The following is a 20,899-nucleotide window of genomic DNA, read 5'->3' as shown; positions in this document are numbered from 1 at the left end:
TCAAATGATGTTGAAGCATATGCAGTTGAAGATGAGCTTGAATCTACATTCTAGAAGGCTTGAAATTGTGATATTAAATATTTTGAAACTAATTCCCTCAGTGGGTTACTACCAATGGGTTTTGGTAAGAGAAGTAATGTGAATCTTACCTTTGATTTAGGTGGAAGAACTTGTTGGTAGTTTTAACGGATGGAGCATGGAGAAGAGATATATAGAAGAGAGTCTTAAATCTAAGGGAGGTTGTTTTCTTAAATTAAAAAAAACAAACAGAAGGGGACCTGAACTAGGGTCCAGTCACAGTGAAAACAGAAAGGAAAGAACAGATCCACATTATGTTTTAGAGGCAGAATCAGCAGAACTGCCCCTTGGATCAATGTTTTCTCAAGGTGTAGACCAAAGTTCCAATTCTTCAGAATCACCTGGGATGCTCATTGAACCTGTATATTCCTGGCCTGCTGAATCAGTATCTCTAGGTTCCACATTTTCCTCAATCTTTCCAAGTGCTTACATACTACCGTGTTTCCCCGAAAATAAGACCTAGCCGGACAATCAGCTCTCATGCGTCTTTTGGAGCAAAAATTAATATAAGACCCAGTATTATATTATATCGTATTGTATTATGTTATATTGTATTATATTATATGATACTCAGTCTTATAGTAAAATAAGACTGGGTCTTATATTAATTTTTGCTCCAAAAGACGCATGAGAGCTGATTGTCCGGCTAGGTCTTATTTTCGGGGAAATACCGTAATTGAGAACTGTCCTGAAAATGAGGGGAGGAAAGGAGTCCATTTAAAATGCTACCTGGACAGTATTGTTAAAGGAGACGAAGAACACCAAAAGAGGTTTAGAGGGAAGATCACAGGTGTGTTCGGAACATTTTGAGTTTAATATCCTGAGTACCTTCTATGTGAAAAATCCAGGAGGTATTTAGAATTAAAGACTAAACACAGTGAGTTTTGGAAATGTGAATTCGAAGCCATCTGCATATGGCTGCTGTTGAAAAGGTGTAAATAGGTGAGAAATATAGAAAAAAAGATTAGAGAGAAATATATGAAAGAAAAAGATCTGGCGAAGGATACTGCATAGAATTTGTCATAGAAGCATCTGTGATATGAAGAGAAAGAGGGAGGAGTCAAGTAAAAGAGGCAAAGAAGGGAGAGTTCAGGAGAGACAGACGAGATAAACAGTGTCAAAGTTCACACAGAATCAGGACTAAGAAGCTTCCTTTGGATTTAGCAAACAGGAAGTTGTTTTGAAAACTCAAAGTTGTTTGCGTTGACTACAACAGAATACACAGAGGGAAAAGAATGGAGGAGTTTGAAAATTCAGAAAACAAGTAAGTGATATACTGAAGTTCCTAAATGAATCCCATGGGATATGGACCAGAACGCTGGAGGAATTACCTTAAACAGGAGGAGAAACACTTCTTCCAACAAATTAGAAAGTAAGAAATAAATAGAAGTGCTAAATTTCTGGGAAAGAGTAAGAAAGAACACTAAGGAAGTATTTACACCATGGCTTCTTTTAACTCTGTGAAGTAGTGGGTGAGAGCATCTATCATGGAAGTAAAGAAAGGGGTTCTGTGGACAGGAGCCTCACAGGCGATCTGATCATAAATTCCTAACTGGGCAGGTCATGGTGGGGAGTCACATCCTGCTTCTTTAGCAGGATATAACTTCTTTAGTGAGAGGTTTTTAAGCAAGCCTTGTCCATTGTCCTTGTGAAAATAGGTTAACACACCTTTGAGTTGTGAGAAGTAATAACCACCCTTAAGAAAGCACATATTTTCTTTAATGATCCTATAATCCAATCCTCGCCTTGCTTTCTCCCACCTTCATGTAATCTTCCTTATGTTCCCTTCTTAATTTCAAATACATGAAAAGAAAACTGCAAAACTGTTACCCTCTGGATAATTTGACATTTTATTCCCTGACATATGTCATCAGTTTGGCTCAAATAAACTCATAAAAATTCTCTACAGGTTTGGAAATTTCTTACATTGACACTACCAAGATTGGGAAGAGAGAAAAGAGCCAAAAAGTCAAAAGAAATCAACTAAATACCGTGTTTCCCCGAAAATAAGACCGGGTCTTATATTAAGGTTTGCTCCAAGAGACGCATTAGGGCTTATGTTCAGGGGATGTCATCCTGAAAAATCATGTGAGGGCTTATTTTCTGGTTAGGTCTTATTTTTGGGGAAACATGGTACCAACCATGTGACTGCTATCTTGAAAAGAGTAATAAACCTGGACCATAGTGGTATGATGGCTTTTTCCCCATTATCATATCCTATACTTAAGAGTAGAGCCAGGAAACAAACCTAAATCTGTCAACAGTGAAACCAGTGTTTTCTCAGAAGCTTGAACTCAGTGATATGAGTGTAGCAGCATGTCTGCGTTAAAAATAATGTGAAGTAAGCAAATATACTGTGACCTGATTTTCTCAGGAGGTGGTACATTAAAAAAGGGAATTGGAACCTGGGAAAAGGACAGTCAAGTATGTCATAGTCATTGCATAGGTGCCACAGTAGTAATACTTATGTTAATTACTTATAGTAGAAAGCTAATTCTGATGTGCTTTATGTAAATAATCCCTTAAAATATCAAAACAACCCAACTGTCTTTTTTTCCCCCTTAATTCGGTAATAATATAATTTTTCGTCTAATCTTTTGCTCTCCTTCATGAACTTACTAAGACGTGGCCATGACCATGAAAATAAGCAGATGCCAGTGATTCCCCTTGTAATTAATATAGTGGTATTTGGCTAATGAATCAGTTCCCTTTGCATTCTCTGAACTAATGGCCAGCAACAGGAACTATACCATCTCTTAGGGCATTCTTACGATGTCAATTGTAAAGGTTAAGGAAGGACCAATATTTTCAAAATGTGTATCCTCTTTTTGCCCTGACTGAGCAGCCAGCTGGTCTCCCCACAAGCTATTTCTTTTTATTATCATAAATATGCCATAAGCAGATGACCTTGTCAGATCATTTTGTAAAAAATAAAATACTTACGCTCAGGTAGTGGAATGAGAGGGATAAATTTGCTGAACACACTCTTTGTAATGGAAGGACTAGATACAAAGCAGGAATAATTGCCTTTGTCCGATGACTCAACATTCGCAATGTAGAGATTGCCGTTTGTCTGAGACACAAATCTTCGTTTATCCATTGTGATAAATACAGGAAATTCATTTAAAAGCCAGCGGTAACTAAGATCATCTAGAAGAAAATATTGTCTACTAAATATTAAGCTCTTCTCAACATGCAAGTAGTAATAACATAACACATAATCTAATCTAGACTTTTATAGAGCAAATGTTGGAAGTAGGCCAAGGCAAACAGTGCAAATTTTCTAAAAGCTATTATATTTTGAGTGAATATAAGCATATTTTGAGTGCTAAGCAATTGTATCTCTCTCTCTCTCAATTATTTTATGGACTACTAATATTCCTCTGATGGACTAAATAAAACTCAGGTTAAATGACTTGCTTAGAATTTCATGACTGTTAAGTAGAACTGGGGTTTTTGAATCCAGGTCTGATCATTCAAAGCTCATGACCCATTTTCCCTGCTGCATTTAAAAAAATAAAATCAACATAACTAACCACACAGTGGCTTTATATCTTTTTCGTTTTTGTACTCCTATTTTAAATTATAGATTTAGGAAGGAGTTTATAAAACCTGTTCTGGCCATGTTAAAAAGAGAAAAACCACAGAAACAGAGAAATGCATGTTACTGCTTTTTTTAAATATTAGGAAATATATCATATGGTAACTCTTAACCACAGGAAATTCCTTTGGCTGACTACACTGGATGATATGCCCAAAGTCAAATTTCCTCATTAATTTGTTGCTTTTCATAATTTTCTATTCACATCTCCCCTTTCTGCTTTGAGGAATGACTCCCCAATAGTCCTCACAGAAGTAATGCACAAGATGGAACCAAGCACAGTGCGTGTCTCTCAGTCACAAAACGTTGATTCCGTTTAAAACATCATGACCATGTGAGGACAACAGCCTCTAGGAAGATTAGAAGAGGAGATCTCTTTCATCAAGTTAGATAGGATATACGATGGCAGAAGGTCAAGATATTTTAAAAGTAAAAATTACGACACACTACCCTTTTGCTTTAGGGAGCTCAAGGTGACTGGTAAAACTTCCAAAGGGAGCATGAAAGAGAACCATGAAAATCTAAAAAAATTGCTTGAAAATAATAATCCAGAGGAATCCATTTGGATTAGATATGTAATTTTCTCCAGCAATATACAATACCAGAAAAGTAAATGAAAATGATTATATTATTTAGATTTTTAATATTAACTTTTTATTATGCAAACAGTATTTTTTTTATTGTCAAAAATTAGAAGATACAAATAAAGTGAAAAGAGATATAATAATAAACTACCATAACTCTTCAACTTAGACTTATCATTGTTAACATATATCTTTCTAGACATTTATCTGAAGAACTCTATTTTTTTAATTGTTATCCTTATGTTGACTTAGGATCACGTAAAACCACAGAAGAATCAAGATAGAAAGAAACTTAGGGGGCTGCTTAAATTGCTAAAATTGGGTTCTTGGAATTGGGTAAGAAATAATGCCATTTAATCTTTGATCCAAAATGATATTTATAGTACATTTTAAACATGCTATAAATTTGTCTGTGAATTTTTTTTATTTTTTCTATTCTCACTTGATAAGAAACTCAATATTTTTGCCATGATTTTTGGTTACAATTAAATTCCAAAAAAGTCAAGGAAAGTGTAGATTTCCTTATAGAAAATTTTTTTCTTAACCATACAGTGTTTCAAGATACCACATAAAAATGCATTCAGAATAGTCTGGGTACTCTGAATGTGAATATGGAGACCTGCATTTTAATTCTAGGCTAACAATGACTTTGGCGAGGCTTTTAATCACTCTATTACTCAATTTCTATAAAATGTAAGACTTTTTGTGTCCTACTCATAAGAGATGTGGGAAGAGGAATGAGATGTTTTAATATTTGAACTTTTAAGGGACAAAAGTTAGGTCAGAGAAATTATTGTGCTGACGTTTATACGAACATCAGCTTTGCCCTCTACAGCAATAGGTCTGGCTGATTTAATGCCCAGTGAGGATTCTCCAGTTTACTTATTTAACATATATCAAGTAATCAAGTGCCTTCTATGTGCTGCTAAACGAGCCAGATGTGGTCTTTGCCCTTAATAAATGTAAATGTATCTAACAAAATTTAGCCTACTAATAAGCCAGTCACTCAGACAAATTAATAATTGCAATATGTTAGAAGCTATCATTTCTCATTAAAACAAAGGTTGGAATTGCTATTGCCATTTTGAAACAAGAACACTGAGGTTTAGCTAGTAGGTTAACTGACCTGTCCAAGGACAGGAAGCAATAGGAAAACAGAAATGACTTTCTCACCTCTCCCTTCACCCCACCACGACAAAAACTTCTCCAAGATTGGTGTGGTGGCTGCCTGCCTCTCCAACTGAAGAATAAGGCTTTTATTTTGGCAATCAAGAGCTAAAGTCTGCTCCACTTCTCACAGGGACTCAGTGGATTCCCCTGGATTATTATCTCCAAGCAATTCTTTTAGATTTTCACAGACAGTTCTCCTTTCTCTTTTTTGTTGTTGTTGTTGTTTTGTTTGTTTGTTTAAAGAGGGCACAGCTCACAGTGGCCCAGGTGGGGATGGAACCGGCAACCTTGGTGTTAGTAACAACGCACTCTAACCAACTGAGCTAACCGGCCACCCCACAGTCAGTTCTCTTTCACTCTCCTTTTGGCAGCTATACCAGTCACCTTGAGCTGCCTAAAGCAAAAGTGTGTGTCTCTGATTTCACTTCTTCCTACTTTCTACTGTATCCACTCTATTTCAGCCACCCTGGCTTACTTGGTCTTCCTCCACAGGCCTGTTTCAGGCTTTTCTTGCTGGACATATGCCTGGCATATGCTTCCTTCTTATGTATGCATTGTTAGCTTCTTCATTTCCTTCAGACCTTTATTCGAAGTTACTTTCTCAGTGATGTCCTTTATTAAAAATTCAACCATCGCCTCACACTTCCTCTCCCCCTCCTCTGTACTTTTTTCTCCCTAGAGCTTATCCATCAATAGCTAACACATTATATCCTTTCACAATTTATCTTGTCTATGTCTTTCTCTCCCAGTAGAAAGTCTCTGAAAGCAGGTAGCTTTTCTTATTTTGCCCACTGAGGTATCCCTGTGGCATAAACAGTGCCTGATGCATAGCAAATGCTCACAAGAGATTTGTGGAGTGATTGAATCCCATCCAGTGACAAATATGGCCAAATGCAGTCAGTGGCTATTTATGAGGATTTACTTTGTGGAAAATGCTATGGAGATGAGGGGATTCTTTTTTTCCCAAAGTTTTGGCAGTTTTTCAAAGATAAGGACCATTCTCTCATTGAATTATTATTGTAACATTTTGAATCCATATGTTCCTTCTATATTTATCAATTAATAGTCTTTCTTCTTATTATTATAAAGACAGTTACTAATATGACATATAAACAATCAGAATTTATATATTATTGTAATAAAAATATATGCCAAATTAATATAGTCTACACAAAATTATTTATAACAGTCTGTTATGATTAATTCTCTATGGGGATATTTAAAGTCAAACTTATGGCATAATATTAGAAATACAAGAAGTGAAAAGTGGTATTTATATATTGTTTCAAGAGATAGCTGATAAATAAAACAAGTGAAAATTAGTGAAAATATGTGAAGTGTTCATCTTTTACAAAGCCCTTTTGCAGTTTTGTATTTTAGCCTTATCAAAGTTGAATCATGTAATAGATGACACTTAATATTAGCCCCTTTCTAAATTGGATGATTATTCTTGCAGATAAGTATTCCAAAAGAGATTAATATTTATTATGTCTTCATCCCTTTCTTGTGTTTAATTACAGTTCACAGTATATTATAGATGTTAAATTGTTAATAAAATGATTGATCATATATCACTTCTCAGTATCATTCTATTTCAGGAATAATTTGTAGAAAATCTATCATTTTTCCCAATAAAACATGAATTTTAATGGGGATATAATCCTACATGTATACTGTTTATAAACTGAACTAATCATAGATCTTTGGAATTAGGGCCAAGTGATGAAAGAGCCAAAGAAGACAGCATCTATAACCACTAGTAAGTGATACAAGGTTATGCAAACATTGAGACTAATTTAATTATAAATGTACCATTATTGTTCAGAAAATAAAAACTTGCCCATTTCATTCCATAGATGCTTACAGTCACAGAGGAACTGAAGTTACCTGGAAAATGGTATGGAGGATCACAGAGAAGTACCATTCCCTTTCCTTCTTTCACTCTGACCTCAGGACGTTCCTCAGGTGGGAAAGGATCAAGATCTAATTATGAAAGCAAGAAGGAAACATTCATTGTCTGGTCAATAGAAAAAGACACAGTCATTGAAGTTTAGCTTTCAGCTACTAATTCACTTTTGGATATGACACTTCTCAGTTGGTTTGGTGAAACCTATCAAAGTCAATTCCCCCTTGTTACAGGCTTGATTTACAGTCACTACAGAGGAGCTCTGTGGGGAACTTAAACCTACAGATATTGGTAGCAATCTACATCACTATTCTGACAATGCTGAAGACTACAGATATCCTGCACTTCTGCTTCACATTTAGGAAGAATTTCAGTGAGGGTATCTGGAAATACAAGGGGTACAGACATACCAGGGATCTACCAAAGAAAGTAAATAAAGAGGAATAACTTACAGAAATGGACTCATTTGAAAGGTATATTTCCCTTCCCAAGGGAGAATTCCAATGTGCAGAAGGAATAAGGATGAAAGGCAGGTTCCAAGTTGAGGAACAAGAAACGCACCAATCTCTTGGTCCTTTTCAAATTCTGGGTTTTCCTCAGTTCAGATTTCCTTTACTCTTTTCCATGTATTTGGAACTCACATTTTGTTTGGTTTCTTGATACTCTACTATTTGATTTTTCCTTTGTTTTACTGGTGTTCATTCTGTTTCAGTCCTGTGTCATCTCTTATACCTTATCTGTCATCAGTACTCAAATTATAAAATCTAACTTTTATTTCTCTGAAAAATCATCACCTTAATGATTACCGTTTTCTTGAGAACCCTTCAAATCTACATTTCTAGTCTTGATGCCTGACTTGAATACCATCCCTATCCTCTAATACTCTGTTGACATTTCAGCATGGATAACTAATGTTACCATAGTTTCTGCATGTGAAGCAACCATTGAAATGCTTTCTCCCAACCCTGAAATTGGTTTTACTTGCTCCATCCCATTTTTAAAGAGAGCAGAATGTTTCTGGCCTTTGACTAGACTTTTCTTAAAAAATATATTTAGCTAAGGTCTTCCTTTTTTTCAGTTCAATTTAACTGAAAAAATTATTCAGTTTTTCAGTTAAAAAATTATTTTGCCAATTATTTCTTCAAGGACTGTTTATTATTTACAGTCCCACTGTCATCACACCAATTTAATTTCACTGCTCTACCCGATCGTATCTCTACCTCCTGGTAATCACTACTACTTGGGTCCTCTTAAAACATCATTTTCATCCTATAATCCCTTTTGCAAAAGATTTAAATGCTGACATAAAATCACATACTAGAGAACATCTAGTCCAACCCCTCTTCCAACACACAAATTTGTTTTGGAAAACCTCTGATTTTTAGTTTAGCACAGTGTTTCTCAAAATATGTTTCATTATTGCCCTCAAAAGGAGAATATTTTATTTCTTAATATACTTAATATAAATATTTTAATTAAATTATAATATAATTTATTCCTAACAAGAGACTATACATACAAAGGAATGAGATTTTATCAGGTAGGACAGAGTATTGGAGAGCTATAAACCATTATGCTGTAATATCTAAGATGGTTTCTGCCCCAACCCAGAACCAATTTTTCACTCCTTTGGGGGTGATATCACCCCCACTGAGAATGCAAGTCCACTGATGCTAATTTTTAGAAACTTATTCAAGACCTCTCACAACATGGCCTTAATTGATTTTCCAATGCTATCTTTCACTATTTCAAGTGAACTTATAATACCCCTCATGACGCTTTGCTCTCCTGAAATTTCTTCTTCTCCACTCAATTCAGTCTCACTGATGTAACACCCACTTTCTCTCACTTTCTTTTCTTCATTTCTCTTTTTGCTGAACTCTTATGATAACGTGTAAGTTTTACTTCACCTAAATACACTTGTGCTATTTAAAGTTACAATCACTTACATCCAAAGCTGAGGGTTGCTTCAGTGCTTCTGACCATCCCATAATTATTTGATGCTAAACAGTAGTATACTCCAGCATCTTTCTGTTTGTCAGGATTGTTGATAACAAGGTTTCCTCCTACCATACTGTACCGATCACTTGTCAGATCAATATCCCCATTATTCATTCTCCATCTATGAGAAAGAGAAATAAATGTCATATCAAAGCTCACAAAGCCTGTAAATAGTGTACTGGGCTAACATCATTCTAAAATAATATGGGAACAGCTCCTTGTGAATTCAGACGATTAAACAGATGACTCAGTGTGGTATTTCTTCACACCCTATAATTCTGTATCTCTGGGCTCATGATTTACAATTTAGCTCAGGCACAGAAAGGTAAACGCTCAAGTGCATGAAATATTCCTTCTTTTTTCATGAAGCATCCACAAGGACAAATGTTTTACTAAATTTTCTACATAAATTGGTTTCTGAGCAAATATGCATGGATTATAAATAATATCTAAGCGCTAGTTAGATGCACGCATACACAGATATGTTACATAAAATATTAAAAGCATTGCTCTAACAGAAATAAAATATAAAATACTGTACCAATATTTGATTTTAATATCAAAGTAATTTTTCAATAAAACTAATTGGAATCAGTTTACTCAAGTAAATGTCACATTTTGACCACTAGAGGTCGATCACACAATTGGAAAATGATAAAAGTCAACTGAGTCTTGGTTTCCAAGCCACAAATACAATATTGCAGGTATAATTATGGGGATTGTGTTATAAATAAATTGACTAGAAACAGGAACCCAACTTTCTTGGTGAGATGATGAGAAGAATTCATGTGGAAAACACTTTTCAATTAAGCTGACCGCTTGTATACTTTTATAATCATTCTGTATCAGGGTTTATCCTTAAGGTTCCATGTCTTCCACAAAGTTACAAGGTAAGAGCCATGGCCAAATAGTGGGCTGTGTCTGCATTGCTTATAGGTTGGCATATTTCTAATTAGGGTCAAAATTTTGCCATAAAGGCCTGATGATTTTACAATATTTTTTTTCGTTGTCCTTCAATCTAGTTGTGGAGGTCGCAGCTCAGCTCCATGTCCAGATGCTGTTTTCAATTTTAGTTGCAGAGGGCGCAGCCCACTATCCCATGCAGGAATTGAACCGGCAACCTTGTTGTTAAGAGCTTGCACTCTAACCAACTGAGCCATCCAGCCATCCCTCTGGAGGCTCAGCAGCAGCTCGTTGTCTTCAATCTAGTTGTGGAGGCTGCAGTTCACTGGCCCTTGTGGGAACCGAACTCGCAACCCTGTTATTCAGAAATCGTGCTCTAATTAATTGAGCTATCCAGCCGCCCCTAGAATATCTTTTAATACATCAAATTACTGAAACATTTTCAGTTTTAATTTTTACAATGTAGGAGGTACCATGTTTCCCCAAAAATAAGACCGGGTCTCATATTAAGGTTTGCCCCAAAAGACTCATTGGGGCTTATGTTCAGGGGATGTCATTCTGAAAAATCATGCTACCTTAGGGCTTATTTTCTGGTTTGGTCTTATATTTGGAGAAACGTGGTACTTTAAAGCAAACAAGGAAAACTGTGTCTTGCATCTTGGAAAGCCACCAAATTTCAACACAGTGAAATCCTCGCATCCCCACAGTTGATGGTAATATTGTCCCTGCCTGAATCATCCAATGGCAAGTTAGTTGTTTAGCACTTGCCAAGGTAATGAATGGGTTTCCTTCTTGGGAAGTTCCAATTGTTATAGCAATTATTTTATGCCCATAATGTTGACTCCAAATTTTTTTTTATTGGCTTAACTTCTTCCCTGTGGATATCATTTTGCCTTTGATGTAATATAATGACTAAATGTTGCTGTGTTTGGGTAAGTTCTCTGGTCTACTTTATTTTCAGGAACATCCACCATTGTTGTAATCCCTTGTTTCCCCGAAAATAAGACCTAGCCGGACCATCAGCTCTAATGCATCTTTTGGAGCAAACATTAATACAAGACCTGTCTTTTATATTATATTATATTATATTATATTATATTATATTATATTATATTATACCCGACTTTATATTAAAATAAGACTGGGTCTTATATTAATGTTTGCTCCAACAGACGCATTAGAGCTGATGGTCTGGCTAGGTCTCATTTTCGGGGAAACACAGTCCCCTTCGCACAGATTTAAATGCAATTTTTATTGGGGTCCTTGTTATTTGGGGAGACAAGGCAAGATAATGGAAGCCTCCACGCTGACACGTGGGAGATCAAGTTCCCTATCGTACCTTTCAGGTTGTTGTCATGAATAACAGATTATCACAGAACATGCAATATAATAAAATAAATAAAACTACTATGTGAATGACAAGTTGAATGATTACCAAGGTTAGTATGGCTTGCTCTGAATATTAAATAAATTTTTAAAACTTCAAGTGTTCTTTTCCATCAGACAAACTGCATGGTAAGCTATCTTTTTCCTTCTTTTGTGGTGAATTGCAGACAGCCTTCATAACAGAATTAAACATCTACTTCTCTCCTCCAATTATCTATATTAATATGTGGAAAGTCAAGCCACACTTTTCCTGGGGACTTCAGTACTGGTGCAACCTGTGGGAGGGAGCTGGCAATGTATTTGCCAAGCAAAGCTTTGCTTCTTATTTTCACTTTTTTTTTTTTAAATTTTGGTAAGAACACTTAAGGACTTGCTAATCAATCTGTATAAAATTTCAGTTATACAGAGCTTTGCTTCTTACTCTCCTGTGGGGTGTTAGTAGTAGGTTGTGGCAAGGACAGCATATGTTTCTAGAATAAGGTCTGTGACCTCTTCTGCTTCATCACCTCCAGTCCAGCAGGGAGACTGATGTGCTAAGGGTCCCTGTATGAATGTCAAAGACAGAGTGTCACAGAGTAAGATCACTGAAATAGCTTTTGAGATGCTATCAACCTATCTAGATAGAGACATACTAAAAAAATTATGTTTCTTTGAGAGTCATAAAACCTGTGTAAAAGTCCTGAATCTGTGATTTACTAGCTCTGGAGGAAGTTGATTATTCAGGATTTAACTTCCTCTCCCGTAAACCTATGTGCTTCGATTACAATCTCCTCTGCAGCCCCTATTAGTTATACTATTCCATGTCCATGACGATGTACATAAACTCCCATTACGTATAGCTTAAGGGTAGAAATAAGTCTAGCCCCATAAAACATATTCAGAACAAATGTGTTATTTATAATTTATAAAACATCTACTTATATTGCACTTCCATGCATGAAATTGAAACAATAAAAATAATTTCAAAGGAATAGTGATTTTATATCTAAATTCATAGTTTATTTTAAGAATAATTATATAATTATAGCCAGAGGCAAGAGAAAAATGAGTGCAATTAGAATTAAATGGGGGGATTCTCTTTAATAACAACTTTTTACAACAATAGAGAGTTATTTTTCTATTCAGGAAAAAAGTCTACTATTAAAACCAACCATGTTGAATGATAACGTTCAATTAAGTCAGGTGACATTGATACACTAGAGCCCCAATTTCCCCATCAATCACTTGTTTTGTCTTCATGGAACCATTTCACAGGTGAAATCAAATCCATTGGTATTTGGTTAATTTTGGAATTTTATTCTTTGCGTCATACTAGCAACTATTGGTATACTTTTCTGAACAATTTGAAGCAGGAAAATCCATTGTAGCTTTTTAGAAGGCTATATTTGATAGCATAAATAGGTGCCCCAGAAAAACAGAAAGAGATATGTTCATATAGATTTTCCAATAGGTAGAGACATTTAAGAAATTTCTGTGTTGTCTAGAATATAGATTTGAGACGACTGAAAAAAGTAGTGCTTCTTGGAATTATCTATGCAAGCTCTTTAAATGTAGTTAATATAAACATATTATCCATCATCTGTTGGCACGAGTTACCCACGCCAATACATACAAGAACATTTTATCCTCAAATGCACATGGATTTCATATATGGTTACTAGCATGGCCTCCATTAGACAATTTTTAAATGGAAAATGTCAAATGGCACTGGTGTTATCTGTGCAGGAAATGGTAAGTAGATTATTTACATATATTTAAGAAAATTTCTATCTATTTAGGCATTAAACACTTTTTAAAGAATAACTTAGAAGCCAATACTTTTGTTAATGTCTCTGGACTCTGTAGAAAGCCTTCTATTTAGGCTTTCTCTATGGGTACAGGGTCATAGAGGCTGATCTGTAATCTTGAGGTCAACACTCCATTCTGAAAAGAAAAGTGAGGTACATTACTTGTAAACTGGGAAAGGGCTGGCTCGTGCCCTGCAGTTCAATGAAACTTTTCCTTCCGGTGATTCCTCTGGATAAATGGTATTGATTGGTTGCTCTTCAAAAATTGGTCCAAATCCTTTATCTTCCTCAGAAACTATAAAATACACACATATATTTTATATTGTGCTGTTTTACAAGTCAAAAAATTGAATACATTAAAACAGTTTTTTTAAAAAAAGTCAGAATCTCCATTTTCATTCAAACAAAAGATATCTGCCTCTATAATCCTGAGGAAAACATTTAGGTTCTTTATTCAAAATTATTTTCTGCCCATCTCTCATCATTTCTCCAAAAGTACACTGTGTTGCCATGCTCAACTACTTAGCCCCTCAAACAAGTCTCTGAGCTTTTCACGTCTCTGAGCTTTTACACATGCTTTTTCTCTTTCTAGAATTACTACCACCTCACTTTTCTCTTATCGAAATTTGTACATCCTTTATGACTTAGCCATACAGTTAGTTCCTTCAGGTAGCCACTTCTCACCCCTTCTAGCTTCAGTTGGTCCTCATTTATATTCTCATAACTCCCTATCTAGATTATGGCACTTAACATACTTGCTGTGATTTTTTAATGTAATTTTCCTTCCACTAGATTGCAAATGCTTGGAGACAGGTGGCTATGTCCATAATGCATGTATACCACTCTCCTAGCCAGCTATCTAGCAGTCTAGAACAAAATAGGTGCTTAACAATTTTTGAACAACAAAATGAATGAATTTCTAAATGCTCTGGGGAAATTAGTCCCTTTCCTGGGTCAGTTCTTGTTTTTTTTGTTTTGTTTTGTTTTTTTCTAACCACGTGACAAGTACTAGTACGTAATAACAACTAGAATAATCAATAAACTAGTTAGACGAATATGGAAACTGGTCAATTGGTTTAAAATCTATCACAAAAATAGCAAGTTGAGAAGCGCTTGTTCCTGACAGGTGTATCCTCTTTGGACGGGAAGAGTGACACCTCACATCAGAAGAGAATTATTCTATGTCATCAGCGTACCAGCGTTTACAGAACACAGCTAAGAGCCATACGCCCCAAAAGAATTAATGCCAATGTGTAAGACTAGAAAGAAGACATATTCATACATGGGAATATTGTAATGTCTCTGCTAGATCAAAGCTATGGGTCACTTCTCTCACTGAATTTTAAGAGAGAATTTAAGGCAAATGTCACACAGGCATTTTGTCTTCTCTAACATCAACCTTGAGGATAAGAGCTTTGTTCCAGCTTCCCTTAACAAGCAGTTTCATTATGTCATTTAAATCTTGCCTTAGTAGTGTTTAGCAGTACTTTTGGAAAACTTATTTAATCTCTCCAAACCTCAATATCACCCTTAATTAAATGGGGATAATAATAAAATCTACCTCATTAGAGTATTGTGATCATTATGTTGAGACAATGTATATAAGACTGTGGTGTACCTAGTTTATAGTCAGTAATTAATGCTATTTTTCTTCTTAATTCCAAGTGCTTTTCACAAAATATATGTATATATTTCCTAATATTCCACTTCCATCTGCCCTTTATAGGAACAGACAATGAAACAATTAGGTGATAAAAATATGAAGCTAATTTCCAACATAATATTGAATTTATTTTTCACATTGAGAAAAATATTACGTTTAAGATATTTCCCTTTACCCATTTTCAAGATCAAAAAGCAGAACAAGACACATAGTTCACATCACATTAGTGTTTCTTGTATTATTTTTAAATATATGTGCTTTGTTTTTCTAAAAATGCTCAAGCCTGAAAAAAATAATGTATTCTATTAGGTGGTTTAGCAATTACTCTATACATTTAATTTTGAGAACATGTTTGGGCCCTTGAAAGATGAATTACTTAAAACAATCTTTTGCATTGCATTTGCATGCTCAGCGTGAACCTCTTAATATAAACTTTATAACCCCCTTGAACAGTATCTGGGGTCATCACTCTGTTAGCTCAAGGGAAAATCACTTTCAGGGAGAATATAACACAAGGCTTAGCAAAGGATCCATTAATGAAAGGATTATACTCTCCACCAACAAAAACTTAAGTCATCTATTTCTTTTTTCCTAGAGTCATGGGAAAATTAGATGACAAATTATGATGTTTTAGGGTTATTATGGGGTTAAAGGACACAAGAAATAAAAACAGAAAACATATAGGTATGTTTGGTTATTTTTAAAATATAAGGTTATTTTTAAAATATATGCTCATTTTCTTAGTGGATAGATTCTTCTAAAAAGGAGAAGAAAATTACAGTTGACGTCTCAAGCTAATTGAAGACAACACCTAAAACCACTCTTTCTTTTGATGTGCTTTTAATGCAAATTCATTTATTTGTATGATCTAAAATGGGATCACTTCACCTCTCACTATGTAGAGATGGTCCACTGTCAGCTTGCTATTCTATGTTATTTCTGGAAATTGGAAGTATGATTATGATTTGTGCTTAAGAGTTATTTTTTATTCATTTTCTATCCATTTTGAAACAAGTTTTATTTCTCTTTCTGTAATATGCCATCTCAATTTGTTATCAAACCTAATTTCACATAAGCATATTTATTGTAAGAAGAGTCTCAGGAAAAAAAATCTATTAGAAAAAAGCAAAACCCAAATAGTCTAATATTGAAATGTTTACAAAATTTACAATGCTACAGTGGTTATAGGGTAGAGAGTGTGTTACAGGCTCTCTTGAAATACAATAAACTCTCTAAATGAGACAATATTTGAATTGTTTCAAAGCATACTTCTTCCAGACAGTTAGCCAACTTTTCCCCACTGATAAGCCAACAAGGGCATTTAGGGCTTGGGCTTTGAATATTCCTGTGCCCTAGTCCTTTAGGATCATGCAGTAATTTACCACAACTAAAATGTAAAGAGTTGGTCTCAAGAATATGCAGCAATCAATTATTAGAACAAAGATTAGGGTCAGGTTAGCAGAAAGGTTAAGTCAGCTAAATTTTCCTTTGTATGGCTTTACCTGCCCAAGAAGAGCCTAACGCATTTCTTGATAGCAACCATTTCCTTGACCCATGGGCCACTCCTGAAGCCTCTAGACACTGTGTTTTGCATAATTGTCTGGGTCTCTCCCCACGCTTATCCAATCTGCCTGCCTATGCTGCCACAAGCCAAAGAATGTCTGGGGGAAGCAGAAGCTGGAAAAGGCAAGAAAGGAGCCTTCCACTCAGGCTTTGGAGGGAACATGGCCTTGATAACACCTTGGTTTTAGACTTATGGCCTCCAGTGCTATGAGACAATTTTCTGTTGTTCTAAGCCACTTGGTTTGTGGTACTTTATTATAATTACAGCAATCCTAGAAAACTAATACATGTATTATACTTATTATATAAATAGTATAAATACTTATTGTCTAAAATTAATAATAAAGTGTTAATCTTTAACGAACTAATCTTTCCCAAATTTATTTGACAGTGAAGTCCCTTTTAATGTAATTCTTGCTAAATACTGCAGTGTTCTTTGAAATACTGACCTAACACAGTCCATATTTCCTCACCTATGTACTTTTATTTGTGCCACTTCCTCTAAGAATTAGCTCCATTTTTAACATTTGAAATACTTCACAAAATTCCCTTACCTGCTACCTCCAACACTGAATATCCCTTAATTCCTCAAAGGTATTCTTTTAAAGTGCTTGTTTATTTTTCTTATAAATTTGTTACCTGCTTGCTTAACTTATTCCCTATTATATGGTAAGGTTCTTGAAGTCAGGGAAGATATCTCACTGATCTTTATATAGCATCCATGTAGTGATTCCCAACTCACAAGGTGGAAACAAAAATAGTTTTGGTGGAATTCAGGCTAAGACTTTCCTTTCACTTACTTCTCATAGCCACCTACAAGTGGAAGTTCTACTGACTCATTCTGGTATCAATATTATTGCTTCATCGTGCAAGTTGTAGCACTGGTTGCTCAGTGATTCTTCCTGAGTATCCATTTTCCTACCACTAAGCAGTGGCTTTCATAAGTTACCAGTTTTACCATATTCATTAAGTGCCTATTATGTAGTCACTGTGCTAAAAGCTATTATCACATTCTTTTTTCAGTTTTAAGTCCTCGCAGGAATCCTGTGAGTTTTACATATTGGAAAGTTGAGGTTCATAAAAGTTAAATAATTTGCACAAGATTACACAGCTCATGAATACCAGGTTGAATATGCAAATCGACTATACCATAATGCTTCTATTTCTGGCAAGAACTGTTCAGTGGTTGAAGAAGAGTCTAAACTAGCAGGATTGCTAATTATAGTTAGTAATAATAAACAATACATTTTGCAACATCTTTGGATTTCTAGTTAAACTCAACCTTGAGATTCCAAGGTCATTAACTTTAGTTCTCTCTCTGGCAGTAAAGTAGGACGCTTTTAAAAATAAGTTATGTTTTAACAATATTCAAAACATTGTTTCAAAATTTAGAGGCATAGGATTGTCACAAAGCATGCATAAAAAGTACAGGTCACACTGAGTATCTCCCATCTGCTACAAATAAACCTCTAATAGGATATTTGTTTGTGGTATATCCATTCATTCATTTTCACAATAAACATGTCACCGTCCAGATAAACCATCTTACAATATCTCCAAGTGATCTAACATTAACTATTTGCCTTTAAGTTTATGGAGTTAGTAGCTTAAAGCAGAGATGAAACATGATTCATTTGAGGAAAGTTGTTTGAAAAATGTACCTTTTCATCAACTTACCTCCATGACCATACCTTCTGTGCCATGTAAACTCTAAAAATGAAAGAAAAAAAAAGTTTACTCCCAAAGCAGCTCTTTGAGTTGTAATTTCAAACATTACTCTAATAATGAGATTCTAGTTAATGAAATGTGATTACTGGCCTTAACTATTAAGGTTAATGTATCATCATATCTTTGCAGATACTTACTTCTTTTCTTTCCATTTTATATTTGTAGAACTAAAATTTATGGTCAACAGAATTAATATGCATTATCAGCACTAATAAGATTATTTCTTTTATTTTAGTCATAAAAATAAGACAGCCACAAAACCCTATCACAAAAATTTATTTTATTATATTTGTATAATACATGTATATATATATGCCTAACATATGTATGAATAATATATGTGTGTGTAATTTCTGTGGTTATATCAATGTCACTAAAATTCTTAAGTACTGATGAAATTAATATATCTTCTAGATTCTTAAGTCATTATAATGAAAATTACTCCCTAAAATAACATTTTTTAAATTTCTTTAATAATCAATATGAAATATAATGTTATGTCCATCAGGTTCGTCATTAAATCAATCAATGGTGACTGATAAATGATAGGATGAAATCCATCCACATCTTGAATTCATAGCAACTCAACAAGTACTCACTGAGTTAAAGTAATTTAGATGAAGATATTAGAAAAATTGATTGTTAGAAGAAAGCATGCTGCCTCAGATAAAAAATATGATGTACCTCTCCTTGTAGGAAATATTGCTGAATCTTTCATACTTGTCTTTGAAAGACAGAAATATAGTATTTGTATATCCTAAAACTATAACATACTTAAAACTGCTTTGTTATTCTTAATGTGCCTGCAAATATTGTAGATTATTTTATAATTGTTTTTAGAAAACTCACCAGTCACTAATAAAAATTAAATTATATTAATTACAAATACACAAATAAATGAATAAATACATAAATAAATAACAAAGATGATAAAAGCTTAAAACCAAGTATTTTTGAATCATTTCACTACACTTTACTTTTGTTTATGCTAATGAGGTTATTTAAATCTATTATATCTACATAGTGAAAATACTATATAATGGTGAGCTGTTAAATATCTTTTCCAAACCACATCAAATGATTTCAAGTTGAAATAGGCCATGATAGGAATACTTACTCCACAGGAATTGACAAATGGTACAAGGCAAAGATTTTTTTTTCCCTCCCAGAGATCCAAATTTTAAACATTTGCCAGCATACCACTATAAGATTAACTAAATTTTGTGAAATTTTAATTGAAAGTGAAAAAAAAATAGGGTCAACCTTAGTATATATATATTAATTTGCTTGTCTGACACTGTGTCAAAAGAATATATTAATTCTAACTTTCTACAGCAGATTTAATGATGTGAACACACATATTGATTTTACTGGCATAATTTATGGAGATTATACAAAGGATATTTCTTACCTGACAGACAGGTTGTAAAAGATATTATAACAAGGTGACTAATCAGCAGCCACATTTTCATCTTGTGTTCAGTAGAGGTTAGGTTCAATTTTCAAGAGAAGCTTTAGTTTTATGGCAGTGGATAATATTAAACGCCTGCATCAAGCAAAGAAAAAAAACAAAGGGAAAGAAAGGAAAGGCAAGGGAGGGGAGGAAAAGGGAAAGGAAGGGAAAGAGGAAGGAAAGCGAAAGGAAGGGAAGGGAAGGGAAGGGAAGGGAAGGGAAGGGAAGGGAAAGGAAGGGAAGGAAAGGAAAAGAAAGGAAGAAAATATGTTCATCACTTGGGGTCAATAATGTTATCAATTCTATTTTACATTATATTCCTTGCTTGTAGAATATGTTTTGGTTTATTTAAATACATTTGTAAACCCCATGTTGTATAATTCGGTATCAGGACTTCATCTACCTCCTAGTATTGACACTGTATGACCATGAGAAGTCAATCAACTTGTATTTTCAGTTTTTAACTCTTTAACAATTGAGTGTATTAATATTAATATATTTTATATAAATAACACAGTTGTAACATTTCAATATCAATCATTTCAATTGAAAATTAAATTTATCTGAAGGGCTAGTCAATTCAATTAGATATATATTTGTATAAGAGCTTTGTAAACTCAGACCTTATGATATATTAGCGGGACCTCTTTGATATATTAGCATACCTGTTTGTGGCCTGTGGAAAACTTTTCTAGAAATTTTAATTTTTTAGTGTTAAAATATATTGATTAATAATAGTCATTCCTCTTTACTTCTTTCATTTGTTCATCCAACAAAAAGTAAATAATTGCTCCTTCTACGTCAGGAAGGGCAAATCTAGGATTCATGGGACCAAGTCACTGAAAGTTGGAGAACCATCTTTAAAGATAAGAAGACAAAACTACTCACACAAACTAATCTACAAAACTATGTAGAAATAATTAGAATAGCTTGCTTTTATGGATTTCGCCAAAATTTGTGACCACATTACATTGTGGGGTTTCACCCAGGGTCTTGGAATAGCTTGAAGTAACCCAGGAGCCCCTCTACTTAAGCACCATCATTTTCATGGTAAATCCATCTCTGTGAACAAGCAT

The 20,899-nt window shown here is 34.4% G+C and overlaps 1 protein-coding gene across 8 annotated transcripts in view; it reads right to left on the bottom strand.

Moving 5' to 3' along the window:
• The window catches only part of CNTN1 (contactin 1), a 287,480-nt gene that overhangs the window by 113,906 nt on the left and 152,675 nt on the right, over positions 1–20,899 (bottom strand). For all 8 annotated transcript variants that reach the window (XM_033117382.1, XM_033117384.1, XM_033117385.1 and 5 more), the window contains 6 exons: positions 19,782–19,916; positions 18,320–18,352; positions 13,579–13,711; positions 9,289–9,461; positions 7,321–7,416; positions 3,022–3,228 (listed from right to left, as the gene is read on the bottom strand). In XM_033117382.1, coding sequence (XP_032973273.1) covers positions 3,022–3,228; positions 7,321–7,416; positions 9,289–9,461; positions 13,579–13,711; positions 18,320–18,352; positions 19,782–19,842 — 703 coding nt within the window. In that variant the 5' untranslated portion in view covers positions 19,843–19,916. The remainder of the gene's footprint in view (positions 1–3,021; positions 3,229–7,320; positions 7,417–9,288; positions 9,462–13,578; positions 13,712–18,319; positions 18,353–19,781; positions 19,917–20,899) is intronic.

The sequence above is a fragment of the Rhinolophus ferrumequinum genome, chromosome 10 (genome assembly GCF_004115265.2).
Source record: "Rhinolophus ferrumequinum isolate MPI-CBG mRhiFer1 chromosome 10, mRhiFer1_v1.p, whole genome shotgun sequence".
Lineage (NCBI taxonomy): Eukaryota > Metazoa > Chordata > Mammalia > Chiroptera > Rhinolophidae > Rhinolophus > Rhinolophus ferrumequinum.
The sequence above is the reverse complement of the archived record's forward strand: the minus strand, read 5'-3'. Positions and strand labels throughout refer to the sequence as shown.